Source organism: Vanacampus margaritifer, chromosome 2 (assembly GCF_051991255.1).
Source record: "Vanacampus margaritifer isolate UIUO_Vmar chromosome 2, RoL_Vmar_1.0, whole genome shotgun sequence".
Lineage (NCBI taxonomy): Eukaryota > Metazoa > Chordata > Actinopteri > Syngnathiformes > Syngnathidae > Vanacampus > Vanacampus margaritifer.
The window spans coordinates 23,787,665-23,806,605 of NC_135433.1; the positions used below are offsets into that span (position 1 = coordinate 23,787,665).

An 18,941-nucleotide genomic window follows, 5' to 3' on the forward strand; every position below is an offset into this window, starting at 1 on the left:
TTCAAAGAAAAACTCATTTTGAGTTTGCCAAAACAAAAACAGTCATGTTTAAAAAACAAAAAACATTATTTGGTTTATTTGTAGGATGTCAAAGTGGTTGATAATTGCCGATAATTATCGGCCACCGATATTATCGTGCACCCTATTTAACACACAAAAATGATTTTGACCAGGCAGATGTGAGCATCTTTAAAGGATTTTACTTCAGTTTTATTTTGTAACGTTGTTGACTTCTCTGGATAATTTTATTAACTCCTAAGAATCCTAAAAAAAATATATATATGATTTGTTTGGAACAAATCGATTGTTTTGCAGCATTTCCTCCGGGAAAAAGATTTTTGAAAGAGAACAACGGAACACATCGTGCAGTTCCACTTCGGAGCTTTTCCTTCTGTTGCGCTGCGGAAGGATACATCAAGCTATAAAGTGCTTTTCCCCTCCGCGGGATTGCGACCCTAATGGCCCTAATGTCTCCGCATACAAACGCTTTTCATTCGCGTCCAATAGAACGCCGTTCGGTTCCGTCAATACACGCGCAACGATGCAATTCTTTCCATGCGTTGCGCAGTCCGCGATATGGTGACTGATGACGTCAGCGCAGCGAGCGGAAGGAAAGCGTCGGAAAGAAGGAAGGAAGGAAATAAGGAAGGAAGCAAGCGCTTCTCTTCTCTCATCAATCAGCAGTGGTGAGAGAGAGAGAGCGTGAAGGCGCAGGCCCATTTTTGGTCGTCAGGAGGCATCTCCTAGGCGAGAGTCATGGCAACAGCGAACCTGCACGGGCCCCGCCATTCAACGCTGTCCTTTTCAAAAGTGGCAGGACAGCTTGTCTTCCCCCCCCCCCCCTCCACACCCCCATTTTTCTTTTACGTCCCTTGTCGCTCCCATTCTTCTCTTCCCTGCCACCACGTGACACGATCACCAAAAAGGGAGGGAGGCCGTGAGGAGACTGTGGGAAAATGTTGACAAACAGCACAACTCGACGCACGTTTGTGCTGTGTGTGTGTGTGTGTGTGTGTAATTGTTCTGTACTTGCTTCGATGCTTTTGGATTGATGTTTGAAATAATCGAATATATTGCCATTTCTTCTATTTTTTATACTCCAGCAAAAATACTTTGGGGAATTAAATCCTGTTAACAGGCAGCGAGAGTGGCAGATAAACAAACAAAAAAGGATTATCATTTTTTTTTAATCTCCTTGGTGGAAGTGAAAATATACTTCACAACAATATGAGGATTTCATTACATCCAAGTTTAGATGTTTTTGTGTTTTTTTTTTAAACAAGCGAGGGTGTCAACATGTTTTTCTTTACACACTGTAAGGTTATTAACTCATTCACTGCCATTGACGGCTATAAACGTCAAAAATTAATTTGAACAATTTCTATTAGTTTAAATTTTTTCCCACTTTTGTTAACAAGAGTATGAAAACCTAGACTTTTTTTTTCAATAATCTTTTTATTTTTTAAGAAAAGGTTATTAAAAATTAGGGGCATCTGGTGATTAAACTTTTTAATTGTAATTAATCGCATGACTTCACTAGTTAACTCACAAATCAAAAAAAAGAAAATATTTTTAAAAAATTAGGGGCGTCAGGTGATTACATTTTTTTATTGTAATTAATCACATGACTTCACTAATTAACTCACGATTTAAAAAAAGATTATTAAAAATTAGGGGCGTCAGGCGATTGAAATTTGCAATTGTAATTAATCGCATGACTTCAATAGTTAACTCACGATTAATCACAAATATCTGTTCTAAATGTACAATAGTTTTTTTCCTAGGTTTTCATACACTTGTTAACAAAAGAGAAAAAAAGTTCAACTAATAAAAATAGTTCAAATGAATTTTTGACGTCTATAGCCGTCAATGGCAGTGAATGAGTTAAGAATCTGCTCAGCATTCATAATGTCACATCTCAACAGCTACCACAGTAATGTGTAGAGTTTTTCATTGTTTAATTGAATGTTCATTCATTCTAAAAACAAAACATGGATTTCATGCAATTTTTGTGGAAAATATTGTTTTGGGATATATGGATCTTTCTTTGCAAATATCTGCCATTGCTTATTTGGGAGGGAAATTTTATGTATCAAAAGTAGCCTACTAGTGGTATCAGAATTTGGTGTCAGTGACTACTCAAGAATTGAGTATTCATGCTGGTATGAGTCTGAAAAAAAGTGGTATCGAACATCTCTAATATATACAGTAACTGTCAGTTGACATCAAATGTAAAAGAAAATGTATAATAATCTAAATACATGTCATAACATTTGAATAGGAGTTTAATATTTCAATATTATCATTTTTTTTAAATATTTAATTTCTAGAAATTTACTGGAAATTCCAATTAAACTGACATGTGAAGGACTGGAGGTTCATGTCTCTAATTTGTGATTAATTAAAAAAATAATAATAATAAAAAAGCCAATTTGAAATATTTTGATTAAAAGTAAAATATGTAGAACTTTACAGGGAATTAAAATACTACAAGTTGTTTTTACAGAAAGTCCATTTTGATGATAAAAACGAATGATAATGGCTTGACTTTCTTTAAAAAAAAATAAAAAATCCAATATGTAGAAATGGACACAATTGAACAATTACGTGAAGTATCTGAACTAGAATCCAATTTTGAGCACAATCCTGTCAAATGAAACCTCAACAATTTGGGGATTAAGTGTTATTTATTTCCGTTGTGGTGATGACGTCATACAGTTGTGCTCTGTCAACGAGGACATTTTCAAAGCGGTTACAAGTTGCATGCAAACGAGTCAGTGCATCGTGTGGACGTTCACTTTACTGCGGCGCCACCTGGTGGACAAACCTGGAAGTGTACATTTCAATCCCAGCAGCTTGCACATGTAAACGTGGATGCGGTTCGATTAGAGCGAGTTGATGAGCGAGTGCAGCCAAGCCAGATGACGGGACACCTTCTGAAAGACGAACCCTTTGCCGCAATCGGCCTCCGGCGGGCGGCTGACCACGCCGGTGAGGAAGAAGACGTCCCGGTACAACGTGAGCAGGGGGCTCCCGGAACCCACGCTGCAGTCGGCGTTGGCGCGGACCGCCGTGCAACCCATTTTGTTGCTCATCACGTCCGGATGCGTCTCCAGGCACGCCGCCAGGCTTTCGTACCTCAACTGGTTGAGGGTCAGCTGGCCCTGGAAAGACGCCGCCCCCGCCTCGGGGTCTTTCCAGCCCGTCACGGCGGCGGGGAGTTGGCCGGACGCGAGCACGTTGTCGGCGAAGTCTTTCTCGGGGAGGCAGGCGGCCGTCACCTCCCGCCGGAAGACCATGCGCTCGCGCAGCTCCACCACGGCCAGGTCGTTGTCGGGCCGGCCCGCCGCGTAGCGGGGGTGCGGGTGGATGGTTTTCACGGAAAGCGTCTGCTCGCCGTCCTCGTAGCTCATCTTGCGCTTGCCTGGATGGAAACGCGGGACTGGAGTCACGCAAGCACATTCGGATGGTGACGACAAATGCGCGGCGCCGGCGTGTACTGACCCACAGCCACTTGGAAGGAGCTGTATTTGGCGGCACAGTGCGCCGACGTCAGCACCAGGTTCTCCTTGAGGATCACGCCGCTGCAGAAACCTTCTGACTCGGAAGACTTCAGGAGGGCCTGCAGACGCGCGCCACGCCGTCAGATTTGCGACACAATCTGATGACATCATCGATTCGGGCAAACGTTGCATCCACACGCACGGACATCAATTACAAGGCAACCAGACATTATTTGACATCATTATTTTGTCGATGACTCCAATTTTTAAGTTAGTTTAGGGCTGCAACTAACAATTTCAGTAATCGATTAATCTGTCAATTCCTTTTTCGATTTATCAATGAATGGGATTTATATTTCCATCCTCTTTTTCAAAAGCAGTAAATGTTATTTCAAATTGACAGTGCCCACACACAAATGAATAATGATTCCGTTACTGGTTTGGTCTGTAACGTGAAGAAATTTGGCCAAAATGTTGATTTACTTGTTTTCCCAAGTAAAAGTAACTGTTTTATTTTGGCTCAAAACAAAGATAATCACTCCTATTTCATGGAAGATGGAACAGAAATCGGAGAATATTTGCTGCTGAGATGCAAAAATTCTGAGCATTTGGACATTTTTTCATTTAAAAAGATAGCTAAATGATTAACCGATTATTAAATGTAATTGTCGATTAATTTGATAATCGATTAGTTGTCAATCAATTAATCGTTGCGCTTCTAGATGAATTTAATAATCAATTAGTTGTCAATCGATTAATCGTTGCTCCTCTAGATTCATTTGACAATCAATTAGTTGTCAATTAATTAATTAATTGTTGTACTTCTTCATTCATTTGATAATCAATTAGTTGTCAATCGATTAACTCATTCACTGCCATTGATGACTATAGACGTCAAAAATTCATGTGAACTATTTCTATTAGTGTAACTTTTTTTTCATTTCATTTCATTTTTTATGAAAACCTAGAATTTTTTTTATTGTTCATTTATAACAGATATAAAATTATCATGCAATTAATTACGATTAAACGGCCCTTATTTTTTATATATATTTTTAATTAGGCCCGTCAGGCGATTACATTTTTTAATTGTAATTAATCACATGACTTCATTAGCGATTAATCACAAATTTTATATCTGTTATAAATTTACAATATTTTTTTTCCTAGGTTTTCATACTCTTGTTAGCAGAAATGGGGGAAAAAATGTTAAACTAATAGAAATTGTTGAAATGAATTTTTTACATCTATAGCTGTCAATGGCAGTGAATGAGTTAATTGTTGCCCCTCTGGATGAATTTGATCATCGATTAGTTGTCAATTAATCAATTAATTTTTGCACCTCTTCATTCATTTGATAATCAATTAGTTGTCAATTGATTAATCGTTGCCCCTCTAGATGATTAGTTGTCGATTAATTGCTTAATCATTTACTTCTTGATTCATTTGATAATCATTAGTTGTCAATTAATCGATTCATCGTTGCACCTCTTCATTCATTTGACAATCAATTAGCTGTCTATTGATTAATTGTTGCCCATATAGATGAATTTGATAATGAATTGTCGATGAATTGATGAATCACTTAATTCTAGATTCATTTGACAATCAATTAGTTGTCAATGAATCAATGAATCGCTGCATGTAAATGATGTGAAATTAAATTGACTTCAACGTCCAGCTCTTCAGCCCTTCCAAATCCAATTTTCAACCGCAGCTCAGAATAAAGAATCCAACCCAAGCTGTTCAAAATCCACAGCCGCCTCTCGAGTCAGTTCAGAAAACACCCCGGCATTGTTAGTGTGTGTGTGCTGCTACCTGCCAGGGACACTCCGCAGAGGCGCAGGCAAGTCCCTGAAAGTCACTGCGGACGATGGTGGCCTGTCTGCCCTCCCACTGGCTCAGACTGTTCACCTTCCCGCACGGGTAGCGGACTGACGAGGAGAAGAAGGTGCATGCGTGTTTGTGATCACAGGATGGGTCATTATCTCAATATCCAGATTGTCATGGCTGAGCTGTTGGCATTACCAGCAGGCTCGCACTTATCCCGGTCTGTTCGATGGAGCTTCCACCCTCTGGTGCAGGAGCACTCGTAGGAGGTGTAGCCCGGTTTACAGAACTGCGAGCAGCCCTTGTCCTTCTCCACGATGCACAACGTTTGATCTGAAGGGAAGACAAACACCAGTTTTTGCAGCATTAAATAGCGCTTTAATTTGTCAGAACCATTTTTTTTTTTATCGGTCTGGGGGGCGGGGGGGGGTTTCCACCTAGGTGCTAGTTTACAAAAGCAGATTTTGCATTGCCACCGTGGTGATTTGGTCCGATTATCTAGTGACTTTTCCGATTAATCTAGTTCATGTCAAGATGATTTTTTTTTATTATAGATTTTTGTTCAAAGAGGTGCTAGTTTACGAATCAGATTTTGCATTGCCACCGTAATGATTTGGTCCGATTATCTAGTGACTTTTCCGATTAATCGAGTTCATGTCAAAATGATTTTTTTTTATAGATTTTTGTTCAGAGAGGTGCTAGTTTACGAATCAGATTTTGCATTGCCACCGTGATGATTTGGTCCGATTATCTAGTGACTTTTCCGATTAATCGAGTTATTGTCAAGATGATTTTTTTTTTAAATCGATTTTTGTTTAAAGAGGTGCTAGTTTATAAAAGCAGATTCTGCGTTAACCAGCATGGCCATTTGGTGCCTGTATCCAGCAACTTTTCCAATTAATCAACTTAGTTTGTCAAAACGATTATATATATATATTTTTTTTAATATATATTATATATATGTATATTATATATATATATGTATATATATATATATACACATATATATATATATATATATATATATATATATGTATATTATATATATATGTATATATAATATACATATATATATATATATATATATATATATATATATATACACACATATATATATATATGTATATTATATATATATGTATATATATATATATATATATATATATATATATATATATATATATATATATATATATATATATATATTTATTTATTTATTTCCAATTAATCAAGTTCATGTCAAGATGATTTAAAAAAAAATTGATTTTTGTTCAAAGAGGTGCTAGTTTACAAATCAGTTTTCACATTGCCAACATGGTGATTTGGTCCGATTATCTAGTGACTTTTTTGATTAATCGAGTTAATGTCAAGATGATTTTTTTAAAAATAGATTTTTGTTCAAAGAGGTGCTAGTTAACAAATCAGATTTTGCATTGCCACCGTGGTGATTTGGTCCGATTATCTAGTGACTTTTCCGATTAATCGAGTTATTGTCAAGATGATTTTTTTTTAAATAGATTTTTGTTTAAAGAGGTGCTAGTTTATAAAAGCAGATTCTGCGTTAACCAGCATGGCCATTTGGTGCCTGTATCCAGCAACTTTTCCAATTAATCAACTTAGTTTGTCAAAACGATTATATATATATATATATATTTTATATATATATTTATATATATGTATATTATATATATATGTATATATATATATATATATATATATATATACTGTATATGTGTATATATATATATATATATATATATATATACACACATATATATATATGTATATTATATATATATGTATATATATATATATATATATACACATATATATATATATGTATATTATATATATATGTATATATAATATACATATATATATATATATATATATATATATATATATATACACATATATATATATATATATATATATATATATATTATATATATGTATATATATATATACACATATATATATACATATATATTTATTTCCAATTAATCAAGTTCATGTCAAGATGATTTAAAAAAAAATATTGATTTTTGTTCAAAGAGCATACCTGCCAACTTTTGAAAGTGAAAAAGCCTAGTAGCTAGGGTCCAGGGGCCGCATGTCGACGTCCGGTGGGGGGTTCAGGGGGGTGAAGCCCCCCTGAAGCCAAAGGATTTTTAGCATTTTCAGGGCTTAAAATGCAGCTAAGAAGTAACAAATTTTACATTTTTTTCACAATCACAACCTCATGTTTACTGTCAATTTACCTTAACTGTACTGATGGAAATAATCAAAAGAAAGTTCTTTAAAGCTCAACAATTTATTTAATATAACAAAGTCATAGAAAACCCTCATAAATGAATGATATCCAAATGTTCTCCATGTTATACAAGCTACAGCCTAAGCATTATTTGTTCTCCATTGTGCATCGTTTTGATTTTTTCAACTGGTCTTTCGAATGGGTCACACTAAGTTAAGATTTTGTATTGCGCGTAGTGCTTCTTTCCGCCGCTAATACCGCCGCTTGGCGCTGTGAGAGCTCATTGGAGGCTCTGCAACGTGTCGAGGAGGAGGAGGAAGAAACACTTCCCCCCGTGAAGAAATTCGAGGCGAAACTGTTGGCGGAGGGGTTTTCGCTGATAGATAAAGCCCTCGCACTCTTCGAGCAGCAAGACCCAAACATCGAACCTTGCCCAAAGGTTGCAAATCAAATAAATGATGCCACACAGTGCTACCGCGTCATTTATGAAGAAAAAAAAGGAAGCTGTGCAGTCGTCGTTGGATCGCTTCTTTCGGCCAGTTTCGAATAAATCCTCCAAGGGAGATACTCGCCAACCCGCATCTTCTTCTCCTCGACCCTCAACTTCTTCCGACGTGTTCTTCCATTAAGTGTCTCTCGTTCTCTCTCTAACATTGCACTGTACTGTAGTATTCTCTCTATTTTATTAAAAGTTTTTTTCAGTACAAACCAATGCCGTTTATTTGTATACAAGCCTTAAACATACTTATATAAACCTTCAATATACTTATATAGGCTTTAAACATAAATTATAATACAAAATATAGCGCTGAAGCAACTTACGAACGACCGCTCGGAACGGAACTCGTTCGTATGTTGGGGAGCGTCTGTACTTCGCGATCTCGTGGTGGAATGTTTTTCATTCTTTATTTACGATTTAAATTTTTTTTTTTCAAGGGGAAAACCGTAGTTTTTGTAATGCGACCGTAACACCGTAATGGGTTCAAGAAAACCGTACTCATTACGGCAAAACCGTAGTAGTTGGCAGGTATGAAAGAGGTGCTAGTTTACAAATCAGTTTTCACATTGCCAACATGGTGATTTGGTCCCTGTATCCCTTTTTCTATCAATCCAGTTTCATTCTTAGAATCCGATGCTCTGGCGAGAAAACTAGAAGCAAGTTCCCCCATCCCTTCGAATGAAGTGAAACGTGCTGCACGGCTCACCGGTCTCGCAGTGGACCCCTGAGAAGCCCGCCTTGCAGACGCAGTCGTAGCCTCCAACGCTGTCGGAGCACAGGGCGCCGTTCTTGCAGGGCTTCTCGGCGCACTGGTCGCCATCTCGGCACATGAGAAAAGGTCACATGTCACACGTGGCCTTGCCAAATTCACTCTATTGATAACATCCCTTACCGATGTAGACGGACCAGAAGATGTCCTGCAAGAGAAAGCGGAGATGATGAGCGAAGACGTGACGAACGTGAGCGTGCGCGCGCAGCTCACCGTGCGGTACGAGTCCTGGAAATGCTTGCGGGCCTCCTCGTAGGTGCACACCCGCTCCATGCAGGCCTGCTCCAGCGTGGACGGCTGCGGTCCGGCGCCGTCCGCGCTCCTCTTGTCACGCGAGATCAGCGAGCTGGCCTGCTGCTTGTCCAGGAAAACTGCACAAGACCATCCAGACGTCATCAGACCTTCCTCGTTCCTCTTGGCGCCGTCTTATATAGATTTTCATCAAATAAGTTTGTCCTTTTTGAAATGCCATTCATCATTCCAGCCCCTTACAAAAATATTTTCGTTACATGACTAAATAGAGAAAAATAGCATTCGAGCAATTGATAAGATTGAGATATTGTAATTTAAAACAAAACATAAGAGGGCTGCTGCTAATGATTAGCTATCAATAATAATATATACTGTACTGTAAATGAAAACTAAATATATAAATAAAATAATAATAATAAAATAAAATGGATAAACAAAAATTGATTAATCTGTCATTTTTTGCCGATTAATCAATTAATCTGATTTTTTTTTTTTTACAGGCTATTATTTCAAATTGACTAGTGCTACCACTATAGAATATTTTTCATCCCTGATGATTCCATCAATTAATCAAATAATCTGATGCAATTTTATTTTGAATTAATATATTTTACGAAATTATCTTTCTGCTATTACCATTTATCCACTTTTTGTTATTTATTTGGCATTTTTTTAAATGATAAATAAACAAGTAAACAACAATTACGCGATATCATGCGAGAGGGGTTGATATTTTACTCATCAACCTTTTTGAAACCGATTCCGTTCACTCAGTCATAGTTTTCCAAAGTTTGCAAATTTTGATGAAACACAAACGATTATGAGTTCATGAGTCATGAAGGACTACAGAAATCAGAGAACAATTAGTGTTAAGGGGCTGAAATCTGAATTTTGACAAGTTTTAGGTTAAACAATGGCTCTAAACAATTACTCATTTGTAGAAATTGTTGTCAATTAAGTTGACAATCTTTACTTGTCAAGTAATCGATTAATTTTGACACCTCTATTGACAAGCGTCTGGAAACGAATAACATTTGTAAGAAGAGTGTCAAATTCCAAACTATTTCTATATAAATCGATCATCGAATAATGGATTTGCGGCGTCCGTGCGTTTTGCCGCGCTCGTCACGTCGCTGCCCTCCTCACCTGTTTGCGGGGGGCTGTGCAAGGCGGCCACGGCCCCCGCCAGCAGCAGACACGTCAGAGCGCCCATTGGGCTTGAGTGGCGCATGGCGACGATGCGGAAGAATGGGAAGATCAACGATGCGCGATCCTAAACACAAGATGGCAAGAAATGACGCACCACACTCTGACTGACAAAACGGATGACGTCAGACGAGGGGATGCAGTACTGTTGTTGTTTATTGAGGGATAGATATCCCGTATATACATTGAATGAATGTGGTAATAAATGTCCAATCAATAGATGTGATGATAAATATTCAATGCCTTAATAGTTGTAGATTGGGTGTGACTGTGCATTTTTCTGCCAGCTGCCATGTTGCTTGTTAGCAGGCCCGTTTGTTTACCTGCCGCACGCGACCTCCTCCAGTATTCACAAAACACCCAAATAACAACTACATCGTGTCCTGTTTCAATCACGTATCATCATAATGCTGCTTAGCCTTTAGCATTAGCACGTATGCACAAAGATGGAGGAGAGGGGGAACCAAATAAAAACATCGCCGTGAATGACGTTATGCGAGATTCGGTTGAGACTTCACGAGTACTCACCTCGTCCAAACGAAAGCAAAGTTTGTCAACTGTCGGTTCAGAAACACGCAGCAGATTGCGGGCCTGCTACTGACGTCCAATAACAACAACACGAGTGATGTGATCTCCTCCTCCTCCACTTCTTCCAACGGCAAATTTATTTTAGGGGATGTAATGTGTAACGCTGACCACTAGAGGTCACTGTAGGACTAAAATCAAGTCGCAACGGCAGAACTCATGACTCGCTTCTATTACTATAGTACGACTGCGCTCCTACTATCCAGTCGGAAATGAACGGGGCGTCCTAATACTTACTAGAATACTCCCCCCACGGGCCGTCACCTTTAGTAGAACATGGATGGAGATAGAAAAAATCCCAAACAACCGACAATCATTTGTGCTGCAGCTGTGGACTTCTGTCCTCCTCTATGAGTCCAATAACACCTGCATAATAACAGCGGGCTTCGACAAGCTGCTACCCCAGCGCTGGGAAAGGGGGGGGCAGGCTCCAGTCCGCCCGGGCCCCAGGAGGTCTCAATCCCAAAAGAGAGGAGGGAAAAAAGCATGTTGTTTCCCGCCAGAGGTGCAAATGAACATTACTGTGCTGATTTCCCCAAGCGAAGAGTGTTGACATCCGGTGATGACTGCGAAAACAGAACCAGCAAGCTGCATATTGTTCCCCGTCATCATTTTTTCCCTCTTTATTCACATTTTTTATTGTCTCACCCTGCTTCCCTTCCCACTCCCCTTCATTCGTTTTCAATTGCAGTAAAAAAAATAAAATAAAAATTGGCTGACCCATTCTTCTTTCATGCTGCTTTTTTTTATGTGGTTACGCTACCTCAATCCATAACCGAGGTGCATCAATATTTCATGAATGTTTGACAACATTGATAAACATTACCATAGAATTATCCCCCCTGCTCATCTGCGTCTATTTTTCAATTTCATCACTTGTTATTCATTCCCTTTTTCACTTGTATTGATTCACTTAATGTCAGCTGATGCAGCTTTGATTTGAGGAGTGAATGCAAAGTAGGACATAAAGTGCTTGGAGTTGCATGTTAATGTTAGCCGCTAGGTATCTAATAGCTAACAACACTCTACAGGTAGATCCACCATATATACCTGGAAAATTCGCCACGTGGAGAGATCATACACTGAAAAGAAGTTATTTGGATTTACTTCATTTGAAAATGTGCTTATCTAACATAATTTTATTATTTTCAAGAAGAAGAGGAGAAAGGACATCAGTGTACAAATAGTTTTGTACACATTTAAATTTACTAAAACACACACACAAAAAAAAAAAGTAATCCTGCGTGAAGGTGACCAGATTTTTCAAAATGTAAAACCGGGACACGAGAATTTTACTGGAAATCAATTCTCACCAAGTACTATATAACAAATTCAATCGCTAGCCAATTCGGTGGTTGTGTTATCTTTAGCTGATGCTAAATGCTGTCTTGGTTGACAGTTCAATCGCACTAAACAAGTCAATGCACTCAGCATTATCCAACTTTTTTTTGGCTCGGTCCCAGCAGCTATTCACTGCAGCATGAGGCTAGTAGGACTTCATTTCCCATCATTCTTAGACACCGAAGCAGGAAGTAGTTCTAGTTCTGATGGCAAAATCATGGGATGCCTACTAGCGAATGTGAAAGTAAACTAGAAGGAATTTAACTGTCAAATTCTTTTTAACTTGGTTTATTGTATGAATCGATATGACATACACGTGGTCCAAACAATTGGCTTGCTGACTGGACAAATAAAAAAAAATAAAAAACAGGACTTGTTTAAAAAAAAAAGTTTGTACAATCTGGATTTATTTCCCCAAATGCTATTGAAGTTAGCAGTTTCATGCGAGTCTTGCAGTGTTATTTAGGTACGTTAGCAACTTAGCAGCTGCTAATTGGGCCACGGCCGCCATCATTTATGCCGTAAAAAGTCTTCTTTATGGTGTTGGTCAGTTATTAAATGTAACTGTGCAATATCTATTAAACCTTAGCAGCACAAACGAACCAAACAGATTATTTCCTCCACATTTTGCGTGTGGTAAATTAGCATCTCCTAATTTAGCCACAAAATGCAACGTTGGCTACGCATTGGTTCCTCTTTTGGTAGCGTGGAGCATGCTCGATCCTTTTTTGTGTGTGCCCCTTCTCGTTGTGGCAGCTGGTCCACAACAGCTGTCAATCATTGTTAAAGTGTAACGTTTTTTGTTGACTCAAAGCGTTTTCTATGCTGCCGAAATGGCTGCATTGCGTGACGTCAACGTCCAGATCTCTATTCAATTATTTTGTAGGTTTAATTTTTTTTCCATTGTACTTATAATAGACCTTCATTTTTTTTGAATGAGTTTCACTATTCACTCTTCGGCCTAGTCCGTGCACTATTGTGGGCAGTGTATTGTCCACTATATATTTTTTGGTAACATTTTTCCAATTCCTTTTAATGTGAACATCGTGAAATTAATTGTGCTTGGCCTTTTGCACCATGAAGAACATGAGATGATCTTGTGGTGACAAGAGGTTTGCAGGTTTCCCCGTTGTGACTTCTTCTGGATTGTTCCATTCGACGACAGGTTGACGGCATCATTTCCCCATCTGACGTGCATAATGATGATGCAACAGGTTATTAATGCCCTCGTCCTCCACATGGTCGCCCCAATGACCTGCAATCAGGTCAAGCAATTATGCATAAGAAAGATGAGCCTGCTTTGCTCCAGAGTGCAACATAGTGAGTATTGTCGTTTGCAAACAGCCCACACATGCGCAGTGAGAATGCGGCGACGCACGAACACACACAATGCAATCACACCTCCATACAAGTGCCACCAAATTGTGTGTAATTGAGTTGTTTTGTGACAAGGGCCAGTGGTAATGTTGTATACAGTAATGGGGGGAGGCGGAAGGGGGGGCGGCGCTGTGGGGGTCTTTCAATGCTCTGTCCCACTTTTCTACTTTTATTCTCCCCCCTTTATAAAGTTACAAATTTGCCACTTTCTAAACTCACAAATTTACGATTTTTTCTCTCGCAAATTTGCGAGTTTAAAAAGTAGCAAATTTGCGACTTTATATAGTGGCAGGTTTGCAAGAAAAAACTCAGAAACTTCTGAGAAATACACGTAGCGTAGCTATAGTCTAATCATGTGAGGACTTGTTGGTGGTTAATGTGACACCGTTTATAAAATGAAACGGCAGGATGGAGACGGATTCATTCTTAAATTAAAACTTTACTCGTCATTCACCTCAGCCAGAGCAACAACACTTCCTGATCCCCTATCAGCTGACTAACACTAACCAATCAGATGCTAGCATACTTTAGGTAAATGCAAATGAATGACGGAGAGCAGCAGATTCGACACATCAATTTAGATTCTTGAACAAAAAAATACCAAAATGTATGAATGTGTAAATAATAATTCTGGAAACATAAATGTACAAGTAAATATACATTTTAACAAATTAACTTAAATACTTGATCGTCCGGCAGCACGGTGGCGGACTGGTCAGCACGTACACCTCTCAGTGCAGAGGATGTGAGATCGAGTCCGGGTTTCGGCCTTCCTGGGTGGAGTTTGCATGTTCTCCCTGTGTTTGCGTGAGTTTTCTCCGGGTACTCCGGTTTCCTCCCACTTTCCAAAGACATGCATGGCAGGTTAATTGAACACTCCAAATTGTCCATAGGTGTGATTGTGAGTATGGTTGTTCGTCTCTGTGTGCCCTGCGATTGGCTGGGAACCAGTTCAGGGTGTACCCCGCCTACTGCCCAAAGCCAGCTGGGATAGGCTCCAGTGCCCCCCGCGACCCTTGTGAGGAAAAGCGGTCAAGAAAATGGATGGATGGATGGACTTGATCGTCCGAGTATGGACCTTGGCAAAGCGAGGCGTCTTTGTCGCTGGCCAGTGGCCGTACACAAAGGTTCAAAGAGCAAATGCTTAACGTGATATAGTTAATCTATGCTAAAGCAATTACTACCTCCTTATTTGGAAACACGACCGAAAAGTATTGGCAGTATTGCTTTGCTCCAGAGTGCCACATAGTGTGTATTGTTGTTTGCAAACAGCCCACACATGCGCAGTGAGAATGCGGTGACGCACGAACACACACAATGCAATCACACCTCCATACAAGTGCCACCAAACAGTGTGTAATTGAGTGGTTTTGTGACAAGGGCCAGTGGTAATGTTGTATACAGTAATGGGTGGCAGGCGGAAGGGAGGGCGGCGCTGTGGGGGTCTTTCAATGCTCTGTCCCACTTTTCTACTTTTATTCTTTCCCCCCTCCACCCTCCCATCCATATCAGTGAACATCAGCTGGATATATTTTATTTTAGGCTTACTCGTGGCCCCCCACTCCCTGAAGCGAATTTATTTGCTCACATGTCAGAGAGGAGGTGTGAGCGCACGTGACACACGCTCCTTCCGATATACACTTGTATCCTCTCACCTCTCCTCTTGGTTGCCGCTGGTTCCCACAAAATCAAGGCAGCGTAAGGTTACTAGTTACTTGTTAAGAAATGTATAGTAAGGTAACATTGATTGGTTCGCTGCCAGCTGTTTTCAAAGGCAATTTCCTTCTACTACCAACCATTTTGACGGACCTACAGGATATTGTGTCAGTTCACAATATCAGCACCGAAACCTACCAAAACAATAAGCAGAGTCTCTTTTTCTGTCAAAAAAAAGAAGTCAGAAGCAAAATAATTATTGGCTTTCTTCTCATAAATGACATTTGCTCTCATAATAGTATAACTTTATTTTCATGGTATTATGTTTTCCTCACCGTGTATTTGTACGATGGTGTATTAAAATATATATTTTTTAGAGGACGGGGGCAATATTCAGAGAAAAAAACTGTGAAGTTGCTTAAAACAGTAGTCTTAACATTATGTGTATTTTAAAGAATATCCTGTATATATTTTTATGTTTTTATATTATCAACTGTCGTTTAGAGGCGCCGCTCAACTTTCTCAAATGTTTTGTATTTTTCCATGACATATGAAAACAGAAACTTAACCATGTTTATATGAAACGAAACTGAAACTTAACTGTAATAAAAGCGACGAGGTGGCCGGGGGAGGAGAGAGAGTCGGACGGAGCCGAGCGTGAGTTAAGGTCTCGCGTCTCCTCTTCTCTCCCAGCCGCGGTTGCATTAAGACAAACAAGCAGCTTCTGCCTCCTTTTTCCTTTGTGCACGGTCGGTAACTAAGGGGATCTGTAATATCAGACCCAACAAAAACTTGTAAATTTGCCACTTTATAAAGTGACAAATTTGCGAGTTTAAAAAGTTGCAAATTTGCGGGTTTAAAAAATAGCAAATTTGCCACTTTATAAACTCGCAAATTTATGAGTTTTTTTCTCGGAAATTTGCGGGTTTAAAAAGTAGCAAATTTGACACTTTCAAAAGTCGTAAATTTGCGACTTTATATGGTAGCAGGTTTGCGAGAAAAAAACTCAGAAACTTACGAGAAATACACGTAGCGTAGCTATAGTCTAATCATGTGAGGATTTGTTGGTGGTTAATTGGACACTGTTTATAAAATGAAACGGCAGGATGGAGACGGATTCATTCTTAAATTAAAAATTTACTCGTCATTCACTGCAGCCAGAGCAACAACACTTCCTGATCCCCTATCAGCTGACTAATACTAACCAATCAGATGCTAGCATACCATAAGTAAAAATGCAATTGAATGACGGAGGGCAGCAGATTCGACACATCAATTTAGATACTTGCACAAAAAAATACATGTAAATAATAATTCTGGAAACATAAATGTACAAGTAAATATACATTTTAACTAATTAACTTAAATACTTGATCGTCCGAGTGTGGACCTTCGCAAAGCGAGGCGTCTTTGTCGCTGGCCAGTGGCCGTTCACAACGCTTCAAAGAGCGAATGCTTAACATGATATGATGAATCTATGCTAAAGCAATTACTATCTCCTTATTTGGAAACCCGACCGGAAAGTATTGGCACAAACAGTCGAGTAGTATGCTACATATATTTCTCGTAAGTTTTTGAGGGTTTTTCTCCGCAAATCTGCCACTCTATAAAGTCACAAAATTGTAAATTTGCGAGTTTATTAAGTGGCAAATTTGCAGGTTTTTTTCTCGGAATATTGCCCCCGCCCTCTAAAAATATATATATTTATACGCCGTCGTATATTTGTTCCCTTTCCTACATATAGCTTTTTTTAAGCAATTATTTTTTTACATCTCCCCATCCTGTGTACCTTTCTGCTGTGACCTGCAGAGAGGCTGCATGCGCGCTGATTGTGCTGAAGAGGCACCGAGAGCGCTGAGACGCAATTTGCAAGTTGTCTAAATGGACTCAGCTCTCGGGCCAAAAGCACTCTGAGAGCTGAGAGGCTTCTCTAAATCATGGATATGCGGGGATGACCAATAGGACATTCATCGAGAAGAAAACCTCGACCAAGGTCAAAAGCGTACACTTGTGTTGCCAGCAAAGATTTTTTCCACTGACTTTTCTTGAGACACTTTTATTCTACAGCAGTAAAGGAAGTGAAAATACTTTGAGGATCTTCTTCAAAAGCAGCATGAATTCAATTAAGTTTGTAATACCCCAAACTGAGACAATTGACCTCAAATTCAGCGGCTGTGGTTCGGGGTCAGCAAGACCTTTTCTGCTACAACCTAAATTTGTGACATGGATTTATTCTAAGCAGTCTTTTTTGTCTTCATAACATTTCTCTTGGCTGCACTGCTTCCAGTATGTGTACATCCCTGATCTGAATATATGACTGGATAGCCGATAGCCCATACACGCCCGTGCAAGCCGTTGAAGTCACAGGGCGGCCATCTTGCTCCTCCCATCTCGCGAGTAGACTACTGTATAGGGTGCACGTACAGATTGAAGATATACAGCTCGTAGGCAGTTAGTATAGGAGCAGGGTGGGGGGTGTGTGTGTGTGTGGGGGGGGGGGGGTGTGGGTTGCGGCGGGGTGTTCACTATTTTTTAACAAGTATAATAAATAATGAACAAGTGGCCGGTATGTGCTGCTTTGAAGACCCCCTTTTTCTTTTATAGCTCAGTTCCTTACCCCAATATTAGATTTGGCAGAGGCATCTTTTGTTGAATTACAGCTCTAATTCATTAACTCATTCACTGCCATTGACGGCTATAGACGTCAAAATTTCATTTGAACTATTTCTATTAGTTTAACATTTTTTCCACTTTGTTAACAAGAGTATGAAAACCTATGGAAAAATGATTGTACATTTAGACCAGATATAAAATTTGTGATTAATCATGAGTTAACTATTGAAGTCATGTGATTAATTACAATTGCAAATTTCATCGCCTGATGCCCTAATTTTTAATAATCTTTTCTGCTTTGGGGGAAAAAAGATTATTTAAAAAAAGAAAAGATTATTAAAAAAAAATTGGTTGCCAGGCGATTACATTTTTTGATTGTAATTAATCACGACTTCAATAGTTAACTCATGATTAATCACAAATTTTATATGAAATACAATAAAAACAGTTTTCTAGGTTTTCATATTCTTGTTAACAAAAGTGGAAAAAATGTTAAACTAATAGAAATAGTTCAAATAAATGTTTGACGTCTAAAGCCGTCAATGGCAGTGAATGAGTTAATTAAAAAAAAAACATACAAGTTTCCTCCTGTAAACATCATTAAGCATATAATTTATACATGTATTTAAGGCAAGTTGTAAAATGTCTGAAGTCCTCTTGTTTATGTTGAACAAATTCAAACATCATAAATCATTCTGTTTCGCCTAAGTACTGTCTCAAATGTTCTCCAATTTTGATACTGTAAATGTATAGGATCGTATGCCTAGAAACATTTCTTGGGAGGAGCAATGTGGCGGTCTTGTGGCTTCAAATGTCTTGGCCTATCAACTATACAGTCCTATATTCAGATCAGTGGTGTACATGCATGTTGGATTATTTGGTCCAATCAGATCTTAACAATCAGATTTCTAATTTGTCCTCACAAAGCCAAAACACTGGCCATCGATGACGTCAGCATTTTTTCCACCCTCTGGTTGGTCAGAGCAAACCAAGTTCAACACATCTGTAGCAACATGAATACAATTAATAATCAGCATCTCTGGTGATTGTGATGTA

The 18,941-nt window shown here is 38.9% G+C and overlaps 1 protein-coding gene across 1 annotated transcript; it reads right to left on the reverse strand.

Moving 5' to 3' along the window:
* Positions 1-2,668: 2,668 nt before the first annotated feature.
* proza (protein Z, vitamin K-dependent plasma glycoprotein a) lies at positions 2,669-11,005 on the reverse strand. Its single transcript, XM_077559373.1, has 9 exons — positions 10,842-11,005; positions 10,254-10,380; positions 9,069-9,226; positions 8,979-9,003; positions 8,793-8,906; positions 5,532-5,666; positions 5,322-5,437; positions 3,505-3,622; positions 2,669-3,424 (listed from the first exon to the last, which is right to left on the reverse strand). Exons 2-9 carry the CDS (start codon positions 10,336-10,338, stop codon positions 2,886-2,888), a joined length of 1,290 nt encoding a protein of 429 aa, XP_077415499.1. The 5' UTR covers positions 10,339-10,380; positions 10,842-11,005; the 3' UTR covers positions 2,669-2,885.
* Between the last annotated feature and the right edge of the window lie 7,936 nt (positions 11,006-18,941).